General features: G+C 44.5%; 1 protein-coding gene across 2 annotated transcripts in view; it reads right to left on the bottom strand.

Moving 5' to 3' along the window:
• Window positions 1-2,179: 2,179 nt before the first annotated feature.
• The window catches only part of HUNK (hormonally up-regulated Neu-associated kinase), a 71,867-nt gene continuing 51,782 nt past the window's right edge, over window positions 2,180-22,264 (bottom strand). The window contains exons 7-10 of one of the 2 annotated variants that reach the window (XM_068144492.1): window positions 15,857-16,025; window positions 14,055-14,138; window positions 8,739-8,919; window positions 2,180-5,839 (exon numbers count right to left, since the gene is read on the bottom strand). In XM_068144492.1, the coding sequence (XP_068000593.1) occupies window positions 5,193-5,839; window positions 8,739-8,919; window positions 14,055-14,138; window positions 15,857-16,025 (1,081 nt within the window). In that variant the 3' untranslated portion in view covers window positions 2,180-5,192. The remainder of the gene's footprint in view (window positions 5,840-8,738; window positions 8,920-14,054; window positions 14,139-15,856; window positions 16,026-22,264) is intronic. The other variant, XM_068144493.1, reaches the window with a different exon arrangement.

Genomic DNA, 22,264 nt, shown 5'->3' with positions numbered 1-22,264 from the left:
CTTGGCAGAAAACCTGCTGCATATAAGACACTCGCTCACTTCTGCACATTTCTCTCAGTGAAAAGGGATGTCTTGAAGTTGAACCCAGTTCTGGTATTCCCCATGCTATTCCTGCTTGAGACCACCTCTGATGCAAACAAGTCACATAAGCAGGAGGCATGGAGCTTGCTGAAAGGCTGTAGGAGTCACACTTAATAATGAATTTTCCACAGGGCTGCGTTTCTGCACCTGAGTGATTTGTAGCGCTCAGTTCACAGAGCTATGATAACTTTTTAATAGGAAAACCAGGCCCCAATGCTGTATCCAGCAGTTTTCTTATGCTCCAGGGAAGCTATGTGAAGGGAGAAGCAAAAAAAGAAACCTGACCACCAAACATTAAAAAAAAACCAGGGGAAAGGCAGGCAAACTTAAAACTACTGCACACAGCAGTACTGTCCCTCCATTTTCTGCTTGCTTCTTGATAAGCAAGGCTGTTATGAGCTCGGGGTGCTTCAGACAGTAAAGTTTAATTACAAATGAGCAAATAATGGGTCACTTTTCTCTTGGATTGGAGCTGTTCCTCACACCAGTTGTGGAGGGGGTGTTTCTGTACCACCCTAAAACTCTCTTACTACAAGAAGCAGCCCTAGACCCAACAATGCACTGAAAGTTTACCCACCAACATCACACTCTGCCATTGACACAGTCTACTTGGCAGATGTACAGCAAAGCTATAATGACCACTGAGTCGTCCATCCTCGTCTTTCCTTTCTTCCATACATTAACCACAGCCATATTGCTGGCCTGGGCAGATTTGTGCTGGGCTGTCTCCAGGGAGTGGTCGATAAACCATCTTACTGGTACACTGTGGACTCGAAAGCCTCCTGCAAATGTGACCCAACCTTCTTGTAGCTACACACCAAAGGATTTTGCTGCAAAGATCAACTGATGTTAAGCATGAAATCAACTACTACTTTTAGGATTTGTAAACCTGGATATTTAGTATTTATCAGCATATTTACAAGACAAGTAAAACAACCAACACCTTTAACAACAGAAGCTGGTATGTGGTCCTTGTCTTGCTAAATAAATTTGGCACCTATTCTTTTACACTTTTACTTTATCACTGTGGATCCAGAACTGAGGTCCAGTGACCACTTCATTTGCTAAACCCTCTTTAAGTGCTTCACAGTTCCGCCGCTGACTGCACTCCTCCAGGCTCTGGGATGTGCTGCCCAGGGAGGTGGTGGAGTCACCATCCCTGGAGGTGTTCAAGAGGGGATTGGATGTGGCATTTGGTGCCATGGTCTAGTCATGAGGCCTGTGGTGACAGGTTGGACTCTTTGAAGTCTCTTCCAACCTTGGTGATACTGTGATAAACAGTAGCTCAGAAAGGCCCCATAGAGCCATGGTGCTTCCCTCCTGCACCCAAAGCACAGCAGTACTTTTTCTTCAGTACCCAATCCGAAGCATAAGGTCTATTTTCAAATCAAAGAGGTTCATTATAGGCTTAATGCCAAGACTACTGCAAACTCCAGAAAAAGGCATCAGCTGATTTTAGAGGCCTCTGGATCAGCTGCTCTAGGAAACACCTTTAGACAAAGGCAAGAGGAAGAAGGAACTGTACTTACAAGACTGGGATCACCAAGAATGGTCCGACTGAAGCTGCAAGGCTGATTAGGAGTTTGCATGGCAGTGCTAAGCTTAGCAAAGGTAAGATTAGTCCCTGCAAGTCCCTGCAACTTGAAGACATTAACTCCAGAGATGCAGAAAGCTGATCAGCAAACGCTTTTGTTTGTATCAGGCTGACTTCCTATGGCTGCCTGAAAGCTGGGTTCTCATCTAAACCAGCCAACCCTATTCCCTCCCTTGTATCTGGATACAGCTATGCCTTGCTGAGGAGCAATTATTATCCTCATTTTGGACCTCTCTTTTAAGGAGGGATAAACTGGAGATCCCTATCAGCCTTCACAGGTGCCAAACAGAGGTTGGATAACAACCAGAGACTAGAGGCACAACTTGCAGGCTAATATTAAGCAAGGGAAATCCCACCTTCTGCTTTTTAGCTCACTCAGAGTTTATAGGCAAAGTCAGCAGCCAGATTCAAAGGGATAATCTTTAATGGGTACAGGTGAAGGTGCTGGTAATTCTCTTGTCACCTCACCATTTTGCTGGTTGCTTTTGTACTTAGATAATCCTTGCTACACAGAGACCTGGCAAAGTCAGCAATTCACGGCAATCTTGTTCAAAAAGTACATGTATTTAATAATTATAACAAACACAACCTTTTTCACCCCAGAATTGTTGCCACTGTGTTTCAGAAAGTCCCTTTTATGGTCATTGCAGTTTGTACATAGCTACTGTCTAAGCTGGGCACATGTTTATGTTTTAGCATTGCTGTACTGATATATCCTCTATAACTATAATAAGATTTAACCAACATTTCTGTTTCCATTCTGATCCTTACACATATTTATTGGGTTTTCACAAAAAAAAAAAACCCAAAACATGTCTCTTTCCTGCCTCCTCCAACTTTTTATTGGGTTCCAAGTAAACCTGGGTTTGTAATTCAAGTCGGTATCTGCCATCTGTTCAGGTACACAAGTCCTGTGCACGCAAAGATGAGATTTCAGCGGTCCCCGTTCCCTACCGTTGCAGTGCAGACATGTTCTTAGCATGAAGAAAGAGAAAAGGCTTCACTGTTTCTAAACAAAAGGAAGAGCTAAAATGGGCCCCTGGGATGCACAGCTGCTCTATACAGACAAGAGATGATGTTTTTCAATCCACAAATGAGTACAACTATTCCAAGGCTATCTTTCTTATAATATTGGGATTTTTATGTATATTATTTTACAGGTAGCTTAACTACCCCAGAGGGAGGGGTCCTCAATAAACTGAAGAGATGCATTAAGAACTCCTCTGTACTTGAATGTGTCCAGAGAAGGGCAACAAGGCTGGGGAGAGGCCTTGAGCACAAGCCCTATGAGGAGAGGCTGAGGGAGCTGGGATTGTTTATCCTGGAGAAGAGGAGGCTCAGGGGAGACCTCATTGCTCTCTACAACTACCTGAAGGGTGGTCGTAGCCAGGAAGGAGTCAGTCTCTTCTCCCAGGCAACCAGCACCAGAACAAGGGGACACAGTCTCAAGCTGCACCAGAGGAAGTTTAGGCTTGAGGTGAGGAGAAGGTTCTTCACCAAGAGAGTCATTGGAATGGGCTGCCCAGGGATGTGGTGGAATCACCATCCCTGGAGGTGTTCAAGAGGAGATTGGACGTGGCACTTGGTGCCATGGTCTAGTCATGAGGTCTGTGGTGACAGGTTGGACTCAATGATCCTCGAGGTCTCTTCCAACCTTAGCGATACTGTGACACTGAACTGATGGGCAGCTTCAGTGCTGAGGTGAAGGTCCTGTCTTCAAGGATGAGAAGGGCACTCTGGGCATTCACACTCTGTTGGTTTTGCCTGCAAATATTCAAAATACTGGACAGCCCAGTTACCTGTTCTGTCAGTATTTGGATTAATGTTCAATTTCTGATGTAAGGTCTGTGCCGTGCTGAGAATCAGCAACATGCATCCAGCTAAGGGCTCTGATGGAGGCCTTCTCTCCTGCCTCTGCTGGCTCACCTCCCCACATCCCTGTGTACATCTCTCAAGAAAGTGGAAGGAAAGCTTCTAAAACAGGGGTAACTCTCAACATCTCCACAGACACCAAATCAATGGGGCCACAAAACTGTTTGCAAAAACATTGACGAGAATAGGGCTCAGATTCTTACTGATGGTTTTGAGGCACAATACCCATCTTGTGACAAGAAGAAGATGACAGTGTTTCTGCTGCCTGGATTTTGAAATGACATGAAGTAGCAGTGAGGCACACAGGGGTCAGGGCTGCCTGCTTTGGAGCCAGACTGGAAGAAGCTTTGTTGAGATGCCCCATACACACAAACACGCACGCAAGCGCCATCCAGACAAAAAGGAAAAGAGAGGCCTTTAGATAAACATTCTAATTTATAGGAAATAGTTTGAACTCAAAAACAGAACCAAAAAGATGTTGCCAACACCTCTCAGATGTGTCATTTACATAGAAAAACAAAACAGGTATGCTGAACATGGTGCCTTTTAAGAAAGTTAATCTTTACCCCTCATACCAATACTGAGTTTTTGGTAACCCCTGCATTACCAATCTTGCAGTATAAAACGGCACTGGTACAGGTTCATGTGTCCTTTAGTGTTTTCTTTTAATTCACTGCAGTCTTTTAAATTCACTGTAGTCTCTCAGAAAAGCCTTCAGGTGCATCCAGTGCTGCCTAGCTGTAACAGGTGAACGCCATCCTGCCCGTAGGTGCGCCACGAAACTGGTATGGCTGCAAACATCACCGGCAACTGGATTGTTTAAACATGGCATGTTGCAGTCTGGATCAGTGTTTGAAGCATCTGCTTGCAGATCTATCATATGAAAGGAACAGGCCTCGAGTGCAGTGAATTTCCACGTGATGAAACTTGCTTTTAAATAATCGTGTTTCTTCTGAGTGACATCATTAAATCATAATTTTCTTTAGGAAAGAAAAAATTCCATTATTAGCTACTTTATGTAATTAACTGTAAAATCTGCTTTGACTTCCAATCCTCCCACTTTTTCTGAATGTTTAGAACCCTCATGTCTTTGTTCAAGCTTCTGCCAGCTTCATCTCCTTGGCAGTACTTCTTAGCAAGTAGACTTTGGAGGCAGTATCTTGAATTTTTCCACTTGTCTAGCCACGTGAACAATGCCTGCAGCACCACCACAGAGCCGTGTGGCAGAGGCAGATGGAGCACAGGCAGTCTTACCACAGATCCTGGATGAGATTGGCATCCACGGCACCACACAGGTTACCTTGATGAATCAAGCCATTAATGCCCACTGCTCTCCCAATCAACCTTACTGCAATACTAGATGAGAACAGTGAAAATACATATTCACATAGCTCTGCCAAGACATGTTTTAGTGTACAGTTAAGATGCCGGATGCTAGTGTTTCTTAAAAGCACAAGTAGAGCCCTTCCCTTTCTACTGTAGTATGTAGGACAATGCCTTCCTTACAAGCAGACCTCTGACTTTCTATGTTGGACGATTGTAGCATATTACATTGTGACAGTAACATGCCTGTGGCTTTCCCTTTTTGTTAGAAGTAAAAAGGTCAGGTTCGAGAGTACAGCACTGCAAATCCCAGGACATCAGACTAACACTGGCCGCTGACAGCATCTGCTGCATTGAAGGAAATCTGCGTGGGGCTCATCTGCTGCAGCTGAGGCATCCTGGCTTCCAGCGGCTTGTCACTCGCCGACTGCATTGTCTGGTTCCTCTTCCGCAGCATCTGTCCGATCCCCATCATGGGGAATCTGCCTCTGCTTTTAACACAGTTAGGGCTGCCCAAGGGGTTGTTGGAAACCAGCTGAGTAGGGGACACTGCTTCCTCTTTTGCCGGATATGCTTTCTCTTCGTATGTGAAAGAGACTTGGTTGGGGTGGACGGGGGACGCACTTCCTGGCTGAAAAAGTGGGGACAGTGTCCTTTCACTTGAGCTTTTGTAAGGGAAATTCATTGGTGAGCCTAAAATTCTGTACTGATGAGAGGGGGAAACCTGGTCTATCTGGTCCTCTCTGTCAACCGACTCGAAGGAGTGCACAATATTCAGGATGAGAGGAGAGTCCTTTCCCCGGCCCCCAATCCGGGCTGGCTCCTGCTGCGGAGACTCCTGCCTCTTGAGGAGCCGAGGGGTTCTAGGGGGCGGCTGTTGGACTTCAAGGTACTCCAGGGAGCTGGAAGTGACGCAACCCGTCTTGGTCGCCAGGGGTTCATGGAAAGGGCTTACCCCACCGCTGGAGTCTGCAAAGCAATCAGAAAAGGAACCAGAAGAGCAGACTGCAGTTAATAGCACCGTAAGCCCTCTCTGGCTTACAGCAGACAACCTCCAACATCACCTTTAAAAATTTTAGAAGACCATAATAAATGCACTAAGTAAAGCAAATGGCTTTGGAGGTACACTCAGAACCTAATTCCCTGACACTCATTTGATACTTACATTGCTGTTTCATGGGTAATTCATCTGCCACTTTCACCAAAGGCAGGAAGAGTCCTTAAAGTGAGTTAGACAGTACATGAAATGGAAAACCATAGATGTCTTCAGCTGTTTGTATTAATTATATCCTCTAAGGCCATATCTGAGAATCTCACATCCCTCCTTTCCTAGCACAACTTTGCATGGTTTTACCTGGGTTTGTGTACTGTATACACTGACATACCTAGAGATGCAGGGGACAACAGTGAGCTAGTCCCTAATAGCTTTACTTGCATTTTGGAACAAAACCCATTCTTGGTTTCACACAAGTAAATAAGGAGTAGCTGCACCAGCCAGATTCAGGCTGTTACAGTTGGACTGACTTTGGTGAGCATCTTCCCTCCCCACCAGAACCAAATATAAATGGAACAATCTTTGAAGGATTTGTCCCAGTAACCAAAACAGCTTGTTCCTTTGATTTCTGCAGGATGCTGGCACTTGCTTATACCAAGCTAGTCTCAGGAAAACATGCTTTGCTGCCTTTATGGAAAGCCTTCTTTGCTAGGTTCTCCTTAATTGAAAGCGTAGCAGACCAGCAGTTAATCACCGTCCCCGAGTCCCCTCAGCCTCAAACCATCTGAAAGGGATGTAAAATAATTTAGGTCTGCCAGCTTTCGGGTCACAGCTACAAATCTCACACGGGCTTCTTTTGAAAGGGGTGGTCTCAGCAGGGGTTGAAAGCTGAAAGGATATACAAGATAAACTCACTTGCATTCAGAGTGAAAAGGGAAAAGGAGACCAGGTTTAATCTGAGTAGTATCTTTCTAACACTGGTCAAAATCACGTGAGCACTTCCTTTAAGAAGTGTCCAAACATGGTTTCCATCAGCAGAGAAATGCTTTCGCTGAGACGTGAATTACTTTCAGATTTCTGCTCAAAAAAGCAGGGAGAAACCTAAACAGGAAAAAAAAAACCTAACTAGGTTTCATCCCCCTTGTGCCTCCCTCCCCAAAGGAACAACAAATCTGAACAAAATGAGCATTTAAAAATATTTTTTGCCAAAAACTATGTCCCATTTCTGACCAGCTTTGTAGACTACTGCTACGTTGCAGCAGAGGTGCCTGTGCTGCCACTTGACATCTTTGGACACCATTTTGACATTTGTTTTAAAGTAGAAAACATCAAATGATAAATTATCAAGTCACAAGAAAGAGCACAGAACCACATTCTGAACAACTCCCTCACATCTGTCAGAAAACAGCAAACATTTGACATTACCACATTTCCTCCCCCCTGCTCCGTAATCATCTCCTCTCATTTACTTCCTGCATTTAACAGCTGGTTGCATCGTCTTCCTGCTCCTCAGTATATTCTGTCTTCTTGTGCACCACTGATGCCCTATTTTCCCCACTGACTCCCCTTTTCCTCCACTCCTTTCCTCTGCCTCCTTTTGAGAGCACCTCTCTCCCATTCCTCCCAGGCTGCCTCCTGCTCTGCTCTCCTCTAGCTGTTCTGTCTTTTCCTTTCCCTGTTAATGCTCTTCCTCCTCCTTTTGCTGCCTGTAATTTATTGAGGTTGGTAGTCCTACCTGCATTTCCCTCTTGGTTGCCTACTTCCCCTTACTCCCTGTGGCAGTTTTAGGCTGATGCCTAGGAAATTGTCCATAGATCTTGAGTAGAAAGTGGTAGAATGTAAATAAACTACCACTGGATGCAAAAGAAAAATAACTGTAAGATCTACATAATCACATCAGGCTGATAACTAACATAAAGTTAGTTGTATGAACTATTTCTGTCTGCTTTTCAGCTCTTTGCTCTAGCTGATACTAGCTGGTGCCTTCTGCTTGGCTGTTGCCGACCTTGGCTGCATTCTTCTTGTGGCTAAGATCTAACAAGTAACTCTCTTCTCTTTGTCTTTTCCCTTGTATGGGGCAGATGTCAGGGGGAGGAGGAAGTTGTTGGCAAACCCCTGGTTTTGTGCAGGGGGGTTCTTGTGTTGTTTATAAAATGTAAAGATTGTGTATTTTGTACATATTCATTGCATTTCATATTTCTAGATTGTAGTTTTGCTTGCAAATATAGCTTCGTTTGCTTCCACCCCACCGAGCCAGTCTGGCAATTTTATTTTGGGGGGTAATTCTTTCAAATCAGTTGGGGGGTAATTACAACCCACCACACTCCCTCATCAGTTGCTGCCCACTGCTCCTCCCAGGGATGCCACCATTACCAGCACTCTCCTCAGGGTCAGGGATTTCTTCCCGTGCTGCCCCTTAGTCCCCTCCTAGGAAAACACATTCATTCGCAGATCACAGAGCTGTTGGTAGGAAGAAGCTTGTCTACTACCAGCTTTGGTTTGTCAGTGATCTGGGGTGGGTGTTGATGCTTTCAAAGCACCAGTGTGAAGTGCAGATGATTTTGTATAAGTACATATAAATAGGGAAAGAAAGCTTTTTTTAAAACAGTGGGGATTCTGTCAAATAGAAAGCGAAGTAGAAGTGAGGCTTCATGACTGCTGAACATCATCATGGTTTCCTCACAACGTTTCATTCAGTGTTTGACTACATTACCCAGTCCTCTTTCACACGCCCCCTCCAGAGCAGACACTGAATGCAAGCCCACGACTATTTACCAACACACACAAAACACAGCAGACGTTCTCATTAACACTGCACATGCCCAAGCATGCACATGCACACAGGACACACCACTGGTAATTTCTCCCACTGACCTTTCTCTGGACCTCCAGCCTTGGTGACTTTCCGGTCTTTCAGCAGAGCCTTGGTGTTCTGTATCTGTGAGATAAGACAGGAAGAAGGCTGTCTATATGAAACTGGACTTTTCTCAGTTTTCTTTGGGAGCTGACGGTGAAGAATCTCCCCTTTCTTTTCTTGCTCTTTGAGTTTTTTGTCCTTTAAGTTGTAAAACAAACAAGAACAATTTGGTTTACTTAAGGGAGGTTTAAATGACCCCCAGACTTAAAAGCACACCACTTACCGGAGCCAAATTAAAAGCTATACATTTACAAGGAATAAAAAGTAACTAAATCTTCCATGTCTCATTTTCCCCTGCTCTGTCTGACATGATTTCATGGCTCCCATCTGCTTTGACACTCAGGCAGTGTGAAAGTTGGTTCTGGAAAATTTAGGAAAAAGGAAAGCTCCCTCCTCTGAGGCCATTTGCGCTGGGAGACCTCGCTGGAGCAAGTAGATGCAGGTTCATGTTACTTCATATCTGAAACTTGCCTCCCCATTTAGACATTGAAAAAAGGTCTTTGATTTCCTTTTATTACAATTCCTCTGGCATTTGGGAAAGAAAGAAAAAAAAGGATTTAAAGAAGTTTAAGCTCTTTGAGTCATTCCTGCTCTGTCCAAACAAGATCTGGAGGAATATGCCTCTCACTTTTATGGCATCTCTGCAACGGCACAAGTTGTGGAGGGTGAGAACTCAATCCTTCACTGAACCCAAATTCCTTTCTGTGACAGGGAAGGCAGCTGAAGGTGGGATTGCAAGTACATACATCCTAAGAGACAGGCTGGATCTCCAGTGAGGACAGAGGTAAAACAGAACCTGGGAGTGGTATCTAAGAGAGGATACCCAATTTTCAAAGCACCATTTCACACTGGAAATTCATGGTGTCTTTTTTCTACATGAATCACTAGATTCTTCAAGCTTCCTAACACTCTTCACCTGCCACAGATTTCAGGGGCAGCCAAAAGTCTTATTTTTTCCAGGTCTCAGACTTGTGACCCATGTTTTGCTATCCCTCAGAGACTTCAAGAATCTCTCACCTTTCTGGAACTAACCTGCATTGCCTAGTTTTAGATGTCAGTCTCAAAGAAGAGAGTCTTCTGTTTTGGTTGCTTTAGGGCAGTTTCTTGAGAGGGGCATATATGTGACATTCTGTGTGTGGTTTTAATTCTCATTTAAGCAACATGTTTCACTGTGTCTCACGCTGCAAGTCTTTTAAATGCAGGGAGGTTTCTTTCATCCAGTTATGTGCTGAGGCCCCTATTTTGTCTGATTATGCATTGCCAAAGGGCAATGTCAAAGGACACAATTTTGATGATTTTCTATTAATAGTTAATTGACATGAAGTCTAGCAAATCCCTAGAGGGCAAAGTAACATGCATATATATGAGAAGGGGAGAGAAAGACGGGAGATAACTTGGGTTCTCTTGGGCCACTACACAGCTCTGGAAACATAAGACACCTGAGAGGAAAATAACTGGATCACACTTGCTATGATCACTCCCAGCTCAGACAGAATCCAGCCCCCCACACAGAGGGTGTGTGGGCAGTGCTAGGCTCATTAAACTTTTGACTTTTCAGAAGTTATGGAGTTGGAAGGAAGAGCTCCAGTGAGTTGTGAACTAGGATTTTTAGTTCTATTACAGAAGTGATTAGGTGACGTGGAAGAGTGAGAAGCAAAGACCCTCTCTGAGCTTTTCACCTCATGTTCACCTCAGTCTCCCTTTGGCCTTGTCTCCATCCATACCTTAGCCCCTCCAGTCCCCTCCTTCAGCTGGCTTTAGCTAGCTTCCATAGAAACAAACTAATGCATTAAGAAGCCCTCATCACTTTGCTTGGGTGATACCTCTTTGTCCACCTGATGTCTTTGGCTTTAGAGGCTGTAAATACCACAGGAACTGAGCATTTATTCCTCCCTGCCCTGCTGTACTTGGAACAACAGAACATCTGATCAGTACCAGGCACTGTCTTGGTGAGCAGTCACTACCGATAATGAGGAAGAAGAGTAACAGCAACAATAGCAGTGGTGATGCTGCTGATGATGATAATAATGCTGTGTGAATAACATCCTGTGACAAGAGTCATTGGAGCTGCAGTTAATTTTGGTCCTACCACACTACATTTCTTCTCAAGGCTCTGAAACTCTGCTGCCAAGTTCAGCAGAGATTGGGCTCTACCGAGTATCTTATTTTAAAGGTACTTGTGAGGATGAGACTCAGTGGTGACTATATTAAGCCTAAAGGAGCTGATCAAGATTGTTAGCAGCTTTCTGCTATTTTGGATAGGTGAGGAAAGACTTTGCATGTCGGCTGCTGCAGCATCTGTCAGAATGCAGGACGTTCCAACACTGCAATATTTTTAGCCTAATGGTCAAGCCAGAGCTCCTCACCTGTCAGGTGCCCCTGACTTTGCCTTCATACTGCTGTTATGTTTTCTAAGAAACAGTAACACAGTCATTCTATATAATTAAAGCACCCATGAAAAAGAAAGATTACATATCCAGTGTTAGCAATTAATTAGTTTACCCTGGATCAACATTGCAAATAGTCTCCTAAGTACTTTTAAAACCTATTAACATTGTGTCTCGTTGGCTATGGCTATGGCTGCAAGGGGGGAAATGACTAAAATCCTAACTCCCAACAGGGAGTTTTAAAAGTTTGCTCTTCAGTGTACCATGTACAGCCATGTAATGGCATGCTGTCACACAATGCTGGACTTGTACCAGTACGTTACACTTGAATAGGTTTGGCATTACATCATCATCTGCTATTTCCTGTCCTGACCTCAACTCTAAAACCTACTCTGAGTCCCAGACGTGGATCTGAAAGGAAGATAAAGGATATTTGCCTTGGCCATGTCTGAAATGGTGGTAGGACAACGACACAAGTTCCTAAAAATTGCAAATTCCCTGAGTTTCAGCTCACTAGCTGCCCTGTGGGAGGAACATATCACCAGTGCTGGCTCTCTGCATTAGCTGGAGACACAGCTATTCATCACCTGAGGCCTCTTCACAAAAACAGAGGGATGGAGAGAGAGATAGACTGTTGCCTCTGTCCCTCCTCCCTGCACTGCCAATCCACCCCGAGCTCTAAAATGAAATCAGTCTGCAAAACAGCCTGCAAACAGCAGCCCCTGGCACCCTCAGCCTTGGCACACTGATCCCACCATCTCAGATTAGGAAACTTAATGAAGAAGGGCTGGGCATGACCACTGCTCATGTGCCCCACTGCCAGTCCCAGCAGCAGGCAGTGCTGCAGGCAAGCAGCCCCAGCATGAGGCAGTCCTTATTTCACATAGCTGTAGTGAGGTGGAAGAAATTCATCTGGCTGCTGTAGCTGAAGCTGACCAGCTCTCTCCTTGCTATTCCCATGGCAACACACAGCTACATTCTCCATGTAGTGTCCGCCTAGGAATCAGTGCTGCCCAGTTTCCCCTTGGAAATGGGATGTGAAAAAGGGACTCTATCCACAGTTCATGAATCTGCCTGAGATTATGAAGCCTGCATTCCTGAGTCCTGGTGGTACTCCATGACTCCAGCAGCACAAGCTATATACTACCAGGGCTGTGTTTCTGTCCACACAAAGGCATTTTAGGAGAGATGTCTATCACAGTTACAAACAGCAGCATCCATGGGGCTGTATTCACCCATGTGTGCTGCTGTAACTGTCCTGGTACACTGAGGGCAATGCAATCCCATTGTGTAAATGCAGATAAAGTGATATAAAACATGCTTTATACTCAGCTATGCCTGTGCAGCAAGAGAACATACTGTATCATAGTTGCAGTGTCTGAACTGTGACTGCAGCAAGGTAACTATTTCGAGAAAAAAATGACACCCCCTCATCCTCTAAATAGCTACACTGGGCCTGACTCTGAGTGCAAGAAAGGCTTTGGAGGGAGCCTTTATCCCTAAGCATGTGTACAAATTGAAGTTGGGTCACCTAGTGGACCTACTACTAGTTTTCAATTATCTTTAGGGAAGTCAAACACTGGTTTCCCTCTAGGGGTGCAGAAACTTCAGGACCCACAACCAAACCAGACCAGGCATTTCTCTCTCAACTACCTGCCCTGTACGGGGCAGGTACACAGAAGCTGTAAGATAATGCTTTGATGGCAGGCAAAGCTATCTGTGGCTTTCTGTATCTGCACAGAGAAGTGACACCAGCAGCTGGTGTAAGCTGGCCCAGAGAGCATGAGGATGCACCATACAACATCTGCAGCATTCAGCTCCAAGTACTTGCCTGTGGTTCCAGGGGAAGGGTGCCCTGCAACAGCTTGAAGTAAGCTGTCAAAGAGCATTTTGAAATATTATATTAATTTAGTCTACCCACTTCTGATGCAGTTTAAGGAAGGTGCTGCTTCTTGACTTATGTCAGTAAAGAATGGTGAGTACTTTGCCCTGATATTTGCATCTGTCTTACAGTTCAACTTGTCTTGCAGACAGCCTTTAAAATAAACAAACCCAGCCATGATATAAATTGGTTCTGCAATTAGATCACCAATCCAGTGCTGAAGAATAGCATTTGAAATAGGTAGACTCATCCAGAATATTGTCTTTTGTGTTGGTAGGTAAGACTTAGCTTGTATTATTACTCTTCTAATTCAAGAGCTTGCAAAGAATCAGCCAGGGAAGAAAAATCCACCTGTGAGAAGGCTCTTAGTACCCTACGGATATTCTTTTAATACAAACTACCCTCTCTGTTTGCAGACAAAAAGACTGGAGACCAACAGATCAAAAGGTAACCTGGTTATATCTTTCCTCTGACCAAGGAAAGTCCAGTGGGTTAGCTCTGCACCATTTCTGCTAAGAAGCACAAAAATCCCAACCTGGACAGAGTTTTGTGCTAATACAGTTTCACTGTTTCTGGTAGTCAAGCCAGGGTTAGGCCAGCACACCAGCAGTGCCAGGTGACTGGAGAGGGTCACACTGAGCAGAGAGCTGTCTTGTACCACCAAGGTCTTGAGAGTTAAGGCAACACAGTCATGGTCATTTTACACCACCAGCAACTCACACCCCAGAATGAAACTACGGAGTCCATGGAAGAAGTTTGCATTCTTTTGGCAAATAGAACATTTAAACCTTTCGTTTTCTTCATGAAAACTGAAAGTCACTTTTACACTTCCACTGTAGGGACCTGCTGTTTGCTCTTTCAAAAGGAAATTGAAAGTATTACTTGTCCTGCACAGGCAAGACCACAGCTCTTTTTTTGACTCCGCAGGTCCAGCAACCCACTGCCAAAGATCCTCAAATGCAGTCTGCTTTCAAAGCACCTTAATGAGCTTTAATGAGCTTTACCTCATAGGAGTCTTTATTTGCCTTGTATTTTTCTATCTGGTATATCTGGTTCTTGTGGCAAATACTGTCCTGGCCTTCAGACTTCTGTGAAGAGATAAGCACAGCAAAATAATGCAAGATAGTTAGAGAAAACTATTTTTCAGTTACTGTTTACTGGACCATATCCACTTGGCATTCAGTGCAGCAGCATCACCTCACAGAGATGGTGGATTTTATTGACGGCATCATCACTAACACAAGATTGCTAAAAGAACCCAGAAAAGAACAAAACCTAAGCAGTTGTTGTCAGGTTGGAAGGCTGTTTGGGGTAATTTCTTTAAGAAGCAAACACCTTAAGAAGAAAACTCCACACAACCCACCCTCCTGCCTGTGCAGTCACATAGAGGCCTGCACATCCCATCCTCGCCAGACCACACACAGCTGTGCGGAGAGGCCAAGGGCAGAGAGAATAGAATAGAATAGAATAGAATAGAATAGAATAGAATAGAATAGAATAGAATAGAATAGAATAGAATAGAATAGAATAGAATAGAATAGAATAGAATAGAATAGAATAGAATAGAATAGAATAGACCAGACCAGACCAGACCAGACCAGACCAGACCAGACCAGACCAGACCAGACCGGAAGAGACCTGCAAGATCATCGTGTCCAACCCATCAACCAATCCAACCCACCTAAACAACTAACCCATGGCACCAAGTACCCCATCAAGTCTCCTCCTGAACACCTCCAATGATGGTGACTCCACCACCTCCCCAGGCAGCCCATTCCAATGGGCAATCACTCTCTCTGTATAGAACTTCCTCCTAACATCCAACCTAAACCTCCCCTGGTGCAGCCTGAGACTGTGTCCTCTTGTTCTGGTGCTGGCTGCCTGGAAGACACCATCATCCGCCTGTCTACAACCTCCCTTCAGGTAGTTGTAGAGAGAAATAAGGTCACCCCTGAGTCTCCTCTTCTCCACAGCTGAACCCAAAATGAACTGAAGAACAGCCAGCAGTGTCTCTTCACTTTTCCTCAACATTAGTTTAAAAAGTAACAAAGGTTAATGTTGAAATATTGTGATCTACAATTCTCTAGTTTTTGAGCACATGAACCACAGACTACAGCACCACCACAGTCAGCTTGTAGCTTGTCTCTGTGTGCCCCACCCAGACTAGCAGTTCAGCAAATAACACACAAAATGTGACCTGAGAGCTCAGCTCCCCAGGATGTAGGGTGATGTGTAGCAGCAGCAAACTGCTGTGCAAAACCCAGCAGCAGTTTGACCCCCAAGCCATAGTCCGGAGCCAGGAAGGTTGGCAGGAGGAGACTTTATATTCATGTTCTCTCTCAGGTAAAACCTTCAGCTATGTTTTCACTTAAAAACTAAATACAATCTTAATAGCTGTTAAGATTCCCTGAATCAAATTACACTGTCTTATTCATATCTGAAGTGGCAGAATTATCTCAACATACGGACACAGTACACCACAAGTCACAATTAAGGTTCTGCATAGCAACAGTTTGCTGTCTACAGGATAACTGCCTAGCTGGAGGGGATCTCCATTGGGAAAAGGGACTCATGAGACATAAAGCCTACCAGCAACTATTTCTGCAACCTAGGGAATTCTTAACTGAAATGATATTAGTTTGCAAGGAATACTTGCCCTTCATGGTTACTGCTTACACATTTAGAAAGAGAAAACCCCCTCAGGTAAAGCCTTGAGATCAAACACCAGCAATCAGGGAAACTTTGAGCACTTTTTTCACCCTCCTCACCCACTTGTCCAAAGAATCAGCATCAAAGCAGTACTTACCCTAAGGCTTGCCAAGTAGCGCTCCAGCTTCTTATTAAGTAGAAAGTAGATTGCAAGTGTGTGACTTGCCCTGTTGGAGAGCACGGTGTTGATGACATCGCTGTTCTTGTAGCCAAGCTTCTCAGTCATATGGAGCAGCACGCTTTGGCTGAGGTCCTCAAGGTGAATCCTGTACAAAGGGAGAGGCAGAGCATGCCATTTGCACTGTCCTCCCAGCAGCAGAGCCTTGCCAGCCACAAGGGACATGGCAGAGTGTAAAGAGGAGACCTGAAAGGCTCAGTAGGATGGGAGTGATTATCTCATTCCCCCCAGGAGGAGGCATGAAAGGGGTAGGCTATTCAGAAACCAGGAATGGGAAGTTGTGATAGCTAAACAAATAGCACTTGTCCCACCATGTCCTACCCTGACATGAAATGGAACCATGATGCTCAGGATACTGCTGTTTGTTACCCTACTTCTGACCAGTGCAGACTGTCAAGATCATCCTGCTGGTTTTGAAGGAAAAGAGGCAAAATCCAACTCAGGTAGCTACACCTGACTTTCTAAAATGTCCCTTGTAATCACACACCACTGCATCCAGTTTCAGCCCTTACCTGTCACACAATACACATGCACTAAGTAGCTAGGGCATTTACATGCTGCAGAAAGGGGACATACAGGGATGCTTATCACAGCAGCTCTCAAAATGGTAACACTGCTGCTACACTCATGTCAGTTAGGAGCCGAAACACAATGAGTAATAGACTCATCCAAAGCAAGAAAGGGAGTACAGCAGCCCTTGTGGAAATGGCAAAGCATCTTCTCAGGCTAAGTCAAAAACAGATTTTCAAAGAACTCTGCTCCTGTTTAGACCTCTGAATGTGCTGGCCAGCTTCCCAGATGTACCCATCAGCTCCTATCCATCTCCAAAGAAATGCTGGGTTTCATTTGGTCTCTAAATGATATTCCTTGCTCCTTGTCTTTAGCTGTAAAAGAGAACAGGAAATGCTTCTACAAATATATTAGCAATAAAAGGAGGACTGAGCAGAACCTCTCTCTTTTGTTGGATTCAACAGGGAACATAGTGGTCAAGAATGAAGAAAAGGCTGAGATACTCAATACCTTCTATGACTCAGTCTTCAGTATTAAGACCAGTTGTTCACTGGATACCCAGTCCTCTGAGCTGGAAAATAGGGATGGGGAGCAAAATGAAACCCCCACAATTCAAGAGGAGATGGTTAGTGCCCCGCTGCACCACTAAGACATATGTGAGTCTATGGGGCCAGATGGCATACACCTGAGGATACTGAGGGAGCTGATGGAAGTGCTCACCAAGCCACTTTCCATTGTTTACCATCAGTCCTGACAATTTGGGGAAGTCCCAGCTGGTTGGAGACTGACAAATGTGACACCCATCTAGGAGAACGGCCAGAAGGAGGACCTGGAGAATTACAGACCTGTCAGTCTGATCTCTGTGCTGGGGAAAGTCATGGAGCAGAACATCTTAAGTGCCATTATGCAGCATGTGCAAGACAACCTGGTGATCAGGCCCAGTCAGCATGGGTTCATGAAGGGCAGGTCCTGCTTGACAAACCTGATCTCTTTCTACGACAAGGCTACCTGCTTAGTGGATGAGGGAAAGGCCCAAGGAGTGGTGGTGAAAGGAGTTAAATTAGTATTTGGGCCAGTTTTCTTTAATATCTGTATCAATGATCTGGATGAGAGAATTGAGTGCACCCTCAGTAAGTTTGTAGATTACACTAAAGTGGGTGGGAGTCTTGATCTGCTTGAAGGTAGAAAGGCTCTGCAGAGGTATCTGGACAGAGTGGATCAATGAGCAGAGGTCAGTTGTATGAGGTTTAACAAGGCCAAATGCTAGGTCATGCACTTGGGTCACAACAACCCCATGCAGTGCTACAGGTTTGGGGAAGAATGGCTGAGGGAACTGGGGTGGTTTAGTCTCAAAAAGAGGAGACTGAAGGGAGACATTACTGCTCTCTACAACTGCCTCAAAGGAGGTTGTAGTGAGGCAGGGGTTGGTCTCTTCTCCCTAGTATCAAGTGATAAAATTAGATGAAACAGACTGAAATTGTGCCAAAGGAGGTTTAGATTGGACATTAGGAAAGATTTCTTTAGTGAAAGAGGGGTCAGACATCGTAATGGGCTGCCCAGGGAGATGGTGGAGTCATCATCCGTGGGGATGCTCAAAGAACACGTGGACATGACACTTTGGGACATGGCTTAATGGCAATGGTGGTGTTGGGTTGATGGTAGGACTTCAAGATCTTGGAGCTTTTCTCCAACCAGAACAATTCTACGATTCTATAATATCAAGCCTAATATCTGGCTAAGGCAACTTGAGGGAGCTTAGGTTATGAGCTTTGTTATAACCTGCTTTTCTCCTTCAGAAAGACCATTCTCCACCTGCTGTACCACTCCTGCCCTGCTGGCCCTCTGTGCTGTGCACCTATGATGCGAGAAATGCCCAGACCGCAGGTTGGGTCTGACGTAAAGGACTTAGACAAGATACAAAACATAGTCTGGAAAATCTCAGATAACTCTTCTCCTTTCTTCAGCATGCTTATTAACATTCATCTGCAGCTAAGGAATCCTTGGGGTTGGAGGGTTTTTTTAAGTTCAAAAGCAAAACTCATCTTGGCCGTTGCACATGAAAGCATCTGGACAGCAAAAGAAATTCAGGCAATTTCCACCTGAAGTGCTCAACAAAATGGGAAAATTGTGCTTGCCTTTGGGGAATTTATTTAATAAAATCAAGTATATAAAAAGCCTGGGAGAATATGTTCCTGGAAATGCAGTTTTTGCTATTCCTCCAACTTATCTCTGTGCTCTCCCTTTTCCTAACATGATCCTATTTTGGGAACAACGTGTGTTCCCCTCAAAATGGTGGAAGAGCACTGCAAGAACACAGCACAGCTGCTTGCCTGAGTTGATTAAGAGAGGAAATGATTCCCTGAAAATTCAGCAGCAGACTTTTCAGAACTATTTCAATACACCTTACCCACATCTGCACACTAACAAAAACTTGGAAGAAACTCTGTCAAAGCTAACTCCATTGGCACTTTCTGAGGCAAGCTCAAAATGAGTCAGGCCACGTCTGCAAATATTTCAAATTTTATGGAGTACTTTCCCTACAAGGCTCCAGGATGACAGAGCCTAGGTCAGTCATGCTTGGAGTACCAACTAATTAAACTAAAGAAATATTATACAAACACTGATGTGAATGAGAGAATCTGTATGGCTTTAATCTTTTACAGCTTCACATAAAATCTGGGTTCAGATAGAAGGACTATCTACATTGGTTTTGATCTCTGATGGAGTGACGCAAAGAGCAGAACAATGAGGAAGGAAGGAGGGAAAGGAAGGGAAGGGAGGGGAGCAGGGAGGAAGAATAGAATAGAATAGAATAGAATAGAATAGAATAGAATAGAATAGAATAGAATAGAATAGACCAGACCAGACCAGACCAGACCAAACCAAACCAGGTTGGAAGAGACCTTCAAGATCATCGTGTCCAACCTATCATCCAACACCACCTAATCAACTAAACCATGTAACCAAGCACCCTGTCAAGTCTCCTCATAAACACCTCCAGTTATGGCGATTCCACCACCTCCCCAGGCAGCCCATTCCAATGGGCAATCACTCTCTCTGTGTAAAACTTCCTCCTGACCTCCAGCCTGAACCTCCCCTGGCGCAACCTGAGACTGTGTCCTCTTGTTCTGGTGCTGGCTGCCTGGGAGAAGACACCAACCTCTGCCTGTCTACAACCCCCCTTCAGGTAGTTGTAGAGAGCGATAATAAGGAAGGAATTGCAAGGGAATTCAGAAGGAAGGAAGGAATTCATAAAGGAGGAAGGAATTCAAAGAAAGGAATTCAGAAGGGAGGAAGGGAGGGAGGGAGGAAGCAAACTAACTTGTTTTTTTCAGTAGCAAAGCATAGCATTCTACATTGACGTTCCCTTGAAAAGTGCTTATAATAGGAAAAGATTATTCTCATCACCATATACACAATCAAACACATGCCCTCCCTATAGTTCAGCACTGCATTTTTTTCTGTTCTTCCATTTGATTTGTTTGCCTTTAGAAGGGAATGATTAATGGGCATTCCATAAATAAAACCCATTGCATAGCTATTTTATCTAATAGAGGCTGGCCTCTTCTGTAAGTCACCTACCTAACTGCAGCTAATGGGCAAACCCTAGAAGGGATGCTTCCACCAAACCCTGAGTAAAGCCTGACAACTGCAAGCTAGAAATTGAAAAATAGAGGCATGAAAATGTACCTACAAATGCAAAAGAATTGTGAAAGCACATTCAAGCCCTATTTCTGTCTTTTTTTCCTCCACTTTTCTGTAGATAAAATCACACACAGAAGAGAATTAAATTATCCATATAGCTCTCAGTTATACTTACATTCCCTTAACAGATGTCATATTCTGTAGATTCATTAGGCTCATTATGCCAGTAATTTCGTTAGCTTAACGGCTCATTCAGTTTGCACTTTGTCTTCCCTTTCTTTACCACACAGTCTGCCTATGTGCCATGCTTCAGTACAGTCCAATGCACCACACTGAGATTCCCTTTTGCTGGACAGCAACTCAACTGCCCTTAAATTTGAGGCAGTAATGTTGAGATACTGAGTCTGCCTGTTCTCATTCTTATTCCTTGTGAAACAATTGTTCATAGGGACCATCTTCATACTCTGTCCACCGTCTGGGGATTGCAGGCAGCCAGCCTCACATTTGTCCCCCTTGTTTCAATAGATGGCTCCAGGCATCCAAGCTGCATCACATCTATCCAACAATATTTTGAATGCAGGAGACCTGTTTTCCTCCTCAGATCAATGAATGACATAGCCACAGTGATTCTTCGTGATGCAGTACTTGAAAGTTAAGACACTACCCCTAGAAGGGAAATGCTTGCTGCTAAATCAGGGCACCTCCGTTCCCCTATCGATTCAGAGGTAAAAGGCAAGTGACTCAGGTAGGAGCTTGCACTGTGCAGGCTGCAATTTGTTAGTCAACAGCAATGTTAAAGGGAAAAGTCTCCAAAAATTCCTAAAGGCCGTCCTGAGATTCAGGGCTCAAACAGATATTCTGTGCCCAGGTCTCAGCATGATCAGTGGCAGCACTTGTTACCTGCTTCAGCAGTAAGAGAGGGCTGTGCAGGCGCCTCTTAGCCCCACAGGGGTTGGACCCATGGCTCTGAAAACATGCCCTGTTCACCTGGATGAACAGAAGGTGGAGCAGAGGTAAAAATGGGTGGGAGGCACTCTTACCAGCAAAGCTGGGCTGAATGCTGAAGGCTGACTATGCATGGCTTGAGCACGCCTACTGGACCGAGTCCATCAGGGCACTGACACAGAGAGATGTCTTGGTTGGTGAAAAAAAATTAGTTTTGGGGTGGAGGACAGTTGCTCAGATGCTCAGACAAAACCAAGCTGCCATGCCCTTAGGCATATATTGTATCTGGTACCAGGCAACCGCATAAACTGCAGGGGGAGAAGCTACAATTTTCACTTAGGGACTCTCCTCTTGGCAAGTCAGGACAGAAATTTTGGGGCACCATCAAATTTTAAGCACTAAAATTAGGCTTGAAGCTGCTGTCTATCTCAGTGTTACTTAGTATCCTGGCCTGCAAGGTAGCAACTCCTGCAGTGAATCCTCTGCAGATACCAGATTTTGTAAGAGACACAGCTGGAGGGCTTTGACACAGGAAGGAGGTTTTACACGAATAAAGATAGATGTGTACTTGTAAGTGAGTTGCCTGTAGTCACTGGAGAGGAACTTGGATCTCCTGGGCACAAAGTCATCCTACTGCAGAATCAAGAATCCAAACAGATCATTCTGTGAAAAGTGCCCTTACTTCTCTCCACTGACTGCAACAAAGCTAGTTGGCCCACGTGTCAACTCTACACCTCAGACATTTAAAGTCAAGTAAGACTATTTGGAACCAAAGTGGACCCCAAGTTATCTTTCTTACTTTTTCTTTTTTCCCCTGGATGGATGTATGACTGGCCACAACATTTGCTCTCTGTTTGTATTTAGTTCCATATTCAGCACTAGACAGGCAGTCACAAGATCAACAGCAACAGAACAGTATCATTTACCTCTGGTCTTTCTCACCAGTTTCCATATTTACCTAATCCACAGAGCCTCACAGAGGCATCACAAATCAGCATAGCCTCTACTGAAAAAAGTACCTTGACTTGAATAGCCTCTACTGGAAAAGTAGCTTGGTTTTCACTGACAAGCAAGAAGATCAGAACTACCTGTCTCACTTATCCATTCCAAGGCCAGGAGTCATAAGCCCTTCACCTCAGACCATCCTGCAAATTATGCATTGTATGCCAGCTTCTGATTTCAGATGTGGGTTTTGAGCATTTCAAGCAATGCCTGTTCAACAGCCAA

Source organism: Melanerpes formicivorus, unplaced genomic scaffold (assembly GCF_026170545.1).
Source record: "Melanerpes formicivorus ecotype bairdi unplaced genomic scaffold, bMelFor1.0.p_v2 SCAF_11, whole genome shotgun sequence".
NCBI lineage: Eukaryota > Metazoa > Chordata > Aves > Piciformes > Picidae > Melanerpes > Melanerpes formicivorus.
Note: the sequence above shows the minus strand (reverse complement) of the source record. Positions and strands in the feature narration are given on the sequence as shown.